This window comes from Suricata suricatta, chromosome 4 (genome assembly GCF_006229205.1).
Source record: "Suricata suricatta isolate VVHF042 chromosome 4, meerkat_22Aug2017_6uvM2_HiC, whole genome shotgun sequence".
Lineage (NCBI taxonomy): Eukaryota > Metazoa > Chordata > Mammalia > Carnivora > Herpestidae > Suricata > Suricata suricatta.
In genome coordinates, this window is record NC_043703.1 from 35,569,611 (window position 1) to 35,579,708 (window position 10,098).

Below are 10,098 nucleotides of genomic sequence, written 5' to 3' on the forward strand. Positions count from 1 at the left end.
TTCATAAGTTACTTAGATATTAATACTCAGAAATAGGCAAGTAAAGTTACTTAGATATTAATACTCAGAAATAGGCAAGTAAAGTTACTTAGATATTAATACTCAGAAATAGGCAAGTAAAGTTACTTAGATATTAATACTCAGAAATAGGCAAGTAAAGTTACTTAGATATTAATACTCAGAAATAGGCAAGTAAAGTTACTTAGATATTAATACTTAGAAATAGGCAAGTAGTAGTGTCTCTATACTGATGGAAAGTTTATTTACATAGTTTTTCTGTGATGACAAAGGAATAACTCACTTCTTCTATTTTATTAAATCCAACATCCATCTAAACCTCTTAATCAGCTTGATAGTTAATAAAGCTCTGAATCAACTTCAGAAAAAAAAAAAAGTCCCCAGTGCCTGTTGGCTTCCGTGACCCCAGGTAACCCCCACGCCCCCAGGTAAGGCCCATAGTACCAGGATCCCAGCAGACTCCTGTGCACACAGGCTCCCAGCACATTCCAGCCCTGCCCTGCTACCATGACTCAGGTTCCTGGTGGCCCCAGACCCCCAATCAGTCATTTGGAACCCAGGCTGCAGGTGTGTTCTCATAAACCCAGGCCTCTGGCTGGGCCCAGGCACGTTGACTACCACAGATCCAGGCTTCTGTGCCACCATGCAACCATGCCAGCTCCTTGTGCATGAGTTTAATAAGAGATAGAAATGGAATTCAAACCCAGCAAATTCTATAGAAATAATATATTAACAACTGCAATAGACTATCTGTCATAATTTACAAAGATAGTTCTGAAAAATGGGACCACTTTAGAAAATATGAGAAAATGGGCAGAGCCAAAACTAGTTAATGACCTAGGAAGCTGTTAAAGTTAATCCAGGCATGACATGAGAACTCTATAAGTATAGAGAATGAGATGAACTGAGAAATAGTTTGCTGTCATAAGTAAGGTGTCCTGGAAATAGAGCTAGAGATTGAAGTGCAGGTATGTGCGGGGGACCAACCTACGCACCACAGTCGAAAGGTCCCGAGTAGGGGGTTGGTGTCAGCGAAAATATCTCTAGAAAAGAAGATGGACAAGACGAACAAGACAGACAAGACAGACAAGACAGACAAAACAGACAAGATAGATGAGCGTGGACGGTGGTTGGTAAAAAGTCACGTTTATTAAGATAGCCAGGGTCTTATATACCATGGGTGATTACATCATTTCTTTAAGGATTACATAGTTCAAGGTGCCTGAAGTAAAGACATGCTCCGGGGAAGGTTATTCTTATCAGTAAGTAACAGGTTTAAGTCATTGCAAAAAGAAGAATCCCCTAATAATAGTCTGAATTTAAACATATAATAAGCCTGAAGAATTCTATGAGGAGATATACATTCCTTAAGGCCCTTCATTAGTTATTCAAGGGTGGGATGCTTATCCTTAAGCAAATCTTTTGGGAGAGGATTAAGTTCACTCCCAACAGCAGACAAAGAGCCATAAAATAAAGTAAGGGAAGGTCACTGACTGACCAAAAAGCCTAAAAGTATATGCCTCTTTGCAAAGAAATGAGAAAATCATAGGATGAACAGAAGCCACATGTGCGGCCCAAAAGGCCAAATATTGTTTGAGGGTTATTATTGCCTACTGGGCCCCAACAGGTATGCAAGGTGTATTTAAAGAGCATCCTCAGAAGAAAGGGAAAAGGGTAGGGCAGAGGAAGGAGCAAAACAAAGAAATAGTCTCAGCTGGAGTCTTGCTTTAACTCCCAAGCTCTGGCACATGACTTGCTGCAGAGTTAGTCACACATTGAGGAAGAAGACGTTTTACACTCTGCTTCTGTTATTCATTGGCATTGGGCCCATGGGCAGGTTGGGGTGGGTGGAGGTTGTGGGGGTCAGGGGGTGACCTAGGAAGAGCAGGACACATAAAGTTCCAGAGAGGCAGCTCCTGTTCCACCAAGTATAATTCTAGAGATGGGAAAGCAGTTAGGTGATAATATCCCTGGCCCTGGGGGGCATAGCTGTGACTGATGAAAGGGGTCTGAGCAGAGCAACCACGGAGTCCAATACAAAGAGAAAAAAATATAGATTTTGTGTCGTATTTGATACAGGCAATAAAAGAGGAGACACAAATCATGACTTTGTAATATATACTCGGAGTGTTCAGTATATCGGTGTTACACCAATTAATAACAGTGAAATAAAAATGAAAAAAAAATCTCACGGGGAATACTCTGAGTTTGGTTTAGAGCACCTGAAATACTGCTGTGATATCTGGTGAGCAGCTTCTGTAGGCATTTGAGGTAGATACAAGGCAAGATTTAAAACTACCGTAACAGTAATAATTAAGACTATGCTAGAGGATGATTCTAGAGGATGACTCACGTAACAGTCAGTGTTGAGTCAAACATTTAGATGGCTGTGGAAAAAAATATAGGGCAATGAGAGTGTCAAGAAGTAAGAAGAGAGAGAGATGCCAAAGACTCAGAAGTAAGCTGAGAGAAGAAAGCCTGTGCTGCCTTAGCTACAAAGGGGATTTAAAGAAGAGGGAGTGGCCACCAAGGTTAAACAGCACCCACCAGTTGAAGTAGGGCTAGAAAAGTTTAACAGATTTGGAAGGAAATAAATTTGTGATGACCTCAATGAGAGATTTTCCAGAATGGCTGCATGCATTCACATATTTATGTATTTTCTATTCTTGCTTCCCTTGCATTCATAGAAGTTATATATGTATGTGTAAATATATTACTTTCTATTATGCATTAAATCTCTCTTCCAAAATCTAATTCACATCTCATGTATCACTAAATCTAAATGCAGTATAAACTTGTTTGCAATTCTCTTACTGAGTTAAAGATATAACATATTTTGTACATTATAGTTGATTGAGAAGATTTCATGTAATTGAGATTGAACTCTACGGGTCACATATTTTCCTCTATATGGATGTGACCCTGTTACAAATAAAATTAAACTGGTTCACTTTATATTAATATTCTTCTTGTGCTCTAGGAAATATATATATATATATATCTCTGATTTATGGCAGTTTATTTTCATAGCATATAATATTGCATTAAGTTCCTTAGATTTGACACTGATGTGTGTAATTGGCATGTGCTAAATATTTGAAGATATATGTATCTTTACTATTTTGTTAGACTTTGAGAATATAAAGAAATGACATGTTTAGTTACTAATGGATCAATTAAATGTATACCAAATTTATAACATTAAATATTTTGTTCAGGTTTCCACCCTAGACATTAATATTAATAGGATAGTTAAAATCATGGATCCCATAAAGTACTCTTTAAATCCATAAAGTATATATTAAACAACTTTTTTCACTTAAAAGAAGGAATGCTCCTCTTTGTTAGCTTTCACTGTGCCTTTCACCTACATAGAAGTGATATGAAACAGATAAAATTACAAAATAAATAATTTTAAAACTTTCTCCTGATTTAAAGTATGAAAATTTTAAGATAACAGTGTCCTGTGTTAACCTTTCTTCCTGTCTTTTCCCCTGACAATGTTCTTAGAAAGAGAAGTGCATCCAAAGTGTACTGTTGTTTAGCTTACAGATGTAACCATCGTATTTGGTTCTTTTGACCTATCCCCCGTCACTTTTTAATCATTTCCTCACTTTCTGAAAAAATGATGTTCCAAGCTCCCCTTGTGCTTTCCCTGGTGCAGCACTGTCTGTGATCTGTTTTAACCCAAGGAGACTTTAATGTACATACACATGTACACACACATCCCTTAATTTACACAGACCTATACACACACACATATAGCACAGTATTTCTATTATTTTTATTTAGAACTATAAATTTACAATGGTATGTCCAATTTCAATCCAACATCATAGGATTTATTTTACTCTTTTTCATTTCCATATTTGTATCTCCATTTTCCATCAGTGAGTAACCTTTCTCTGATGATCTTCAAGAATGTAGTAATTTCCTCTAATATATTTAAAACAAAAAGAAGTTTCAGCATTTCTAATTAAAACAACTGTGAAAATCATACCTCTTGCCGACATTACATTTTTTTTACAGTTTTATACTTCTTTGGAAACAGAATATATTTTCAAAACTTTTACTCAATGTTTTGGATAAACCCAAACAGAGCCTGGAGCCTGCTTTCAGATGCTGTGTCTCCCTCTGTCTCTGACCCTCCCCTGCTTGTGCTGTCTCTGTCTCTCAAAAATAAATAAGAAACAAAAAATTTTTTAATTAAAAATAAAATAAAAGTAAAATAAATTTATATTCCCACTTAGGATCTTACAACAATGAAAAATCTTCACTCCCATTAAAATGACAATAAATCACCAGAAAATTTTGAGAGAGGTCATGTGAACTGGGGAGGAGCAAAGAGAGAGAGAGAGAATCTCAAACAAGCTCCACACCATCAGTGCAGAGGCTGACATGGGGCTTGAACCCATGAAATGTAAGATCATGACCTGAGCTGAAACCAACATTTGGATGCTTAACTGACTGAGCTACCCCAGTGCCCTGCAGATAATTTATAAAATTTGTTGAAAAGTCCATTCACTGTTCCAGGAAGCTCAGAAAACCAAAATCAGAGTAAATACCAAATAACAATATCCAGACCTATGATAGTGAAACTGCTAAAATCCTAAGATAAAGAGAGGGAAAAAAGTAAAAACAATTAAAGATAAAGGACATAGTATATCAGGAAAACAATTATAAGAATGAAAGCTCATTTTCTATGACAAACATTAGACCCTAGATCATAATAGATTATTATTTTTCTAGACCCAAAGGGTAGAATTCTATATCAAGTGAAACATATTTTTTATGATATCTTCTTTTTTTAAAGTTTATTTATTTTGAAAGAATGAGAAAGCATGAGTGGAAGAAGGGCAGAGAGAGAGAAGGAAGGAGAGAGAATCCCGCACAGTCTCCACACAGCCAGCACAGAGACTGATGCAGAGCTTCATCCCACGAGCCATGAGATCATGACCTGGCTGAAACCAAGAGCTGGACACTCAATGGACTGAGCCACCCAGGTGCCCCAAGATATTTTCCGTGCACCAAATTAAAGACCTTTTTAGATAAATGAGAACTAATAGAATTTGTTATCATCCGATCTGCAGTACAATAAGAACTAAAGAAATTTTCTTCAGAAATGAATAGAACCCAGAAAATATGAAGGGAATAAATATAAAATTTTTACTTTCACAAATATATTTTCCTTTAAAAACTTTCTTGGTGTGACTGAGTGACTCAATTGGTTAAGCATTGGAGTCAATTTCTGTTCAGATCATGAGCTCTGGGTCAAGACATTAAGCCCCAAGTCAGGCTCTGCTCTGGGCATGGAGCCTGCTTAATTCTCTCCATCTTTCTCTGCCCCTCACCCTGCTCAAGTGTGTGGGTGCAGGCAGTCTTTCTCTGTCTCTGTCTCTCTCTCTCTAAAAATAAATAAAAGTGAATGAAAGAATGAATGAATATTTTTTGATTGACCAGGATTGGATAAGTAGAATTATGCTATTCTAAGGTTTTTACAGTATTAATAAAGTAGTATAATTTTACTTGATGGTACTATTATTAGTTAAAAATCAATATTGCAATCTCTAGAATGAGTCAGCAAACTACTCCACAGGGGCCAAATCTGGTGTACAGCTTCTTTTGAATGACTCATGAGCTAAAATTCATTCTTGCATTCATTAATGCATTGAACATTTTTTAAAAAGGGAAATAGGGAAACTATATATATAACTCTCAATGCCTAAAATACTTGATATCTGACTCTTTACAGAAAAAATAAATTCTGATACCTACTCAAGAGCAACCACTTTAAAAAATCATTCATATATTCACAACAAAAAGATGTAGTTAAAATGTTAATGAATGAAATTTTTAAAAATGGCATCAAAAAGATTAACTTAAACAAATAAATTAAAACACACACTTGTGCACACACACATATATAATTATTTATATATAATTTATATATATAAATACATATATATTTAAAGCCAAACATAATTTTTTAAATGTATTTATTTTGTGAGAGGGAGAGAGAGTGAGCAGGGGAGGGGCAGAGAGAGAGGGAGAAAGGAAGAATCCCAAGCAGGCTGTGCACTAACAGCTGTGTGGGGCTTGAATTCATGAATCATGAGTTCATGACCTGAGCCTAAATCAAGAGTCTGATGCTTAACTGACTGAACCATCCAGGCCTCCTAAAGCCAAACATAATTTTATATATGTTAATATACATTAGTAAATTTGAGAACCTAGATAAAATTGGTAATTTTTAAAAAATGTTAACTGCAAAAGTTGATGTTGAACAAATAGAGGACAAAAATAATTCATGTTGCTTATTAAATAATTGAAGTAAGATCATGTCCACTTTTCTCAAAATAGTCAAACCAAGAATTTTTTTAGGGTGAGTTCTAGAACATCATTAGGGAAAAATAAATTGCTTTCTTCTATAAATCATTGTATAAAATTAAAAAGAGTTGAAGATACCACCTCATTTTATGAAATTATATAATACTAATTCAAAAGTCAGACAAGAAAATATCACAAAAGAAAATTTCATAGGTTATTTTTTCTTGTGACTATAAATAAAAGGCCCTAAAGATAATTGTGGTTAAAATATAAGGAGCTTTCTGAATTTTAATACCCATATAAAATTATAAAAGTGGCTAGCCAAGCTAGAAATTAAGGGGATCTTTCTGACATGGTAAAAGTTATATACCAATACATTCAGCCACTATCTCGCTAAAAGGAGAATGTTTAGATTCTCATCTAAAGAAGAAAAAAAAAAATTTCTCTCCTGGCTCAGTGTATGTTCAACCGACCACTGGAACACTGGAGGTCCTGGAGGAGGCTTTAAGTAAAGAAAAAGAAAAATTTTTACTGAAAATAAAGAAGAATGGGTCAAAATGAGATTATTTGCAGATGATACAATCATCTATTTAGGGAAAAAAACTAGCAGAGTCAAAAGAACTAGTAAGATACTTCTGTAAATGTGCCAGATAAAAGATAGATTTATGACAATATCAACTAATGAATTTTAAACCAACAAAACCCAACAAATAATAGAATCTGTTTAAAGTTACTACACATAATGCTAACAAAACTAAAGTATGAAAAAACAACCAAAAATATACAAGACAATTTTAGGGAAAATTCTAAAATTTGAATAGAAAGCAAAGATATCTTGACTACATGGAGAGATATTTTATGCTTTTATGCTGGAGACCTTTATATTATAAATATACCAGTGCAGTGATCCCCATAAATAAAATCAGAAATTCAGTGCATTTTTTAAAATTTACTTATAATGGGGCTCCTGGGTGGCTCAGTCAGTTGAGCATCCAGCTTCCACTCAGGTCATGATCTCCCGGTTTCTGTACTGACAGCTAGCTCAGAGCCTGGAGCTTGTCTTCAGATTCTGTGTGTGTCTCTCTCTCAGACCCTCCCCTGCTCATGCTATCTCTCTTTCTCTCTCAAATATAAATAAAACATTTAAAAAAATTCAAGTTTACTTATTTATTTTGAGAGAGACAGAGACAGCATGAGTGGAGGAGGGGCAGAGAGAGGGAGAAAAGGAATCCTAAGGCTCCATGCTACCAGACAAGGACTTCAGGCCCAAACCCACAAAACCTGAGTCGAGACCTAGAGTCAGTCGCTCAAATGACTGAGCCCCCTGGGTGTCCCCAATGCATTCTTAATTAAAATTTTATTTAATTTATTTGAAGAACTTAATAAACTTCCATATAACTTTACAAGAAGAATAGAACTTCACTAATAGATAAATAAAAATAAAGACAGAGGACTTGTCTCATTTGGTTATAAAGACATATTTAAAATCATAGTATTAAAAAGAATATTGTATTACGATAAGGACAGGCAAATAAGCAAAAACCAGTAGAAATCTCTGACACAGATAACTCTACATTCAAGACTCAAATTCTTAATATAGATGACACTATTAATTCAGAGTCTTAAGTAGAAAAAGTGGTAACAATTAGGTGAGTATGTAGATGGAAAAAAAAATTGGATTGCTATCCAAAATGATCAAAGAACTAAATGTGAGAAAGAAAAAAAATGTGTTTAAAATGATGGAAGACAATGTAGAAGAATGTTCTGTGACCAAAGGTGAAACAGAATATCCTAATTTAGTTTTGAAAAGTATAATCTGTAAGGCAATAAGTAGATTGATAGATGATACAGAGATACATAGATGATATGTAGGTAGATAAAGTCTGTGCTGCATTCTTCTTCATACTAGGCATTTTGTTGTTTTACATTTGTGACCTAAATTAGATCCAATGACTCTTTCAGGCTTGTTCTGAGCTCAGTCTCCGACTATTTTGCTGCCATGTTTACAAGTGATGTTTGTGAAGCCAAGCAAGAGGAGATCAAGATGGAAGGCATAGACCCCAATGCCCTCTGGGACCTTGTCCAATTTGCATATACAGGTACTGTAACAGAATTATAGCTTCATGTTGATGTCTTGTGAATTTTAGAATTTGGGTATAAGATTTAAAGTTAACAAAGTGCTTAGTTTGTATATTTGATTATTTTTTTTCAGTTGAAGATTATCTAACAGAGAACAATCAGGCTACTTTTTCATTTGTCATGTAATAAAAAATGTATATATGTATAAATACACCCTATCCCCTTCCACAAAGGATTTAATACGTTTATAAAAATCGTCAATGGAATGAGCTGGAGAGAGGAGTAGAGAGGTTATTAATTCTCAAAAATTTGTTAATATCCATACTTAGAGAATTAGGCAAAGAAGTAGATTCTCATTTTCTTTCCTTTTGGAAAGTACGGTCTGAAAGAACCCTTTCTCCTTGTATGATATCATTTAACATTAAAATCTTCAGAACATTTAATGTGGATTTGACAAACTTAGTTGAAAGGGAAAAATGAAGATATTTAGGTTTTGAAAATGACTAGTTTTTGAAGGATTTTCTTCCTGATCTGCTATGCTGATATGTCCTAATGGCCTTTGCACTGTGTTATATTTAGCACATTCAGATGAGTTTGCCAATTAGCAAACATTTATTGATGTTTCAAATGTGGAAGTATCAGCTATATCTCTGGAGAATAAACCAATGAATCAGCCATGTCTTTGTCTTACAGAAGCTCACAGTCCAAGTGGAGAAGTTAAATGAGGGAATAAATACAATATAATGTGACACATTAAAAGGGAGTTGGAAGACATAAAACCTGCCACTCCAAGCATTATCAGGAGTCACATTCATTTAAAACATTTTAATAATTTTCAAGACTAGTGTGATAAGGGGAGACATTATAATAAAATCTTGTGATGGAAGCAAATGCAGATAAAATGAATTGATGTGATTTTTTAAGAAATGGCAGGTGGTTCAAATTGCCAGAACTCTCAATCTTAGTATGAAATTTAAAAAAAAAAAAAAAAGGTAGTCTAGGGTCTGATTATCAAAGCAGAGGACCCTAGTTTAAGGAGCTGTGTTTTTGTAGTATTTCGGATTACAGGGGACATAAGATGTCATTGTGAAGATCAGTCACTAGAACTAAAAGCCTGTAAAACTATAGGGAATCTGTGTTCCTGGAGGATTTGGCTTCTCATGGAAAGGAGTTTGCTAGTATAACACTTACAGAATAAATGAAGTCTTTTTGAAAAGAAAAATCTGTGCTCTATCACCAAGTAGCAATGTGGTGGACAGACATAGAAAATTCCCGGCCTCAATTATTTTAAATTCTATTTTGTCAAAGTAAATATTGCACTGGACAAAGTTAAATGTGTAAAAGGCTGCTGCAATAGGGGAGACAGACAGAATTCAGTATTTAAAATGAGGAAGATCCACTCATCAGGTGATGGACATTTAGGGTCTTTCCATGTTTTGGCTATTGTTGACATTGCCGCTATGAACACTGAATGATCAAGAAGATGTGGTATATATATACAATGGAGTATTACATGGCAATGAGAAAGAATGAAATATGGCCATTTGTAGGAAAGTGGATGGACCTTGAGGATGTCATGCTAAGCGAAATAAGTCAGGCAGAGAAGGACAGACACCATATGTTTGCACTCATAGGTCTACCAGGAGAACAGGAGAAACCTAATGGAGGACCAGG

General features: G+C 35.0%; 1 protein-coding gene across 2 annotated transcripts in view; it reads left to right on the top strand.

The window, feature by feature from the left end:
- KLHL1 (kelch like family member 1) overlaps positions 1-10,098 on the top strand; it is a 336,973-nt gene that overhangs the window by 129,446 nt on the left and 197,429 nt on the right. For both annotated transcript variants that reach the window (XM_029938429.1, XM_029938430.1), the window contains one exon: positions 8,308-8,444. In XM_029938429.1, coding sequence (XP_029794289.1) covers positions 8,308-8,444 — 137 coding nt within the window. The remainder of the gene's footprint in view (positions 1-8,307; positions 8,445-10,098) is intronic.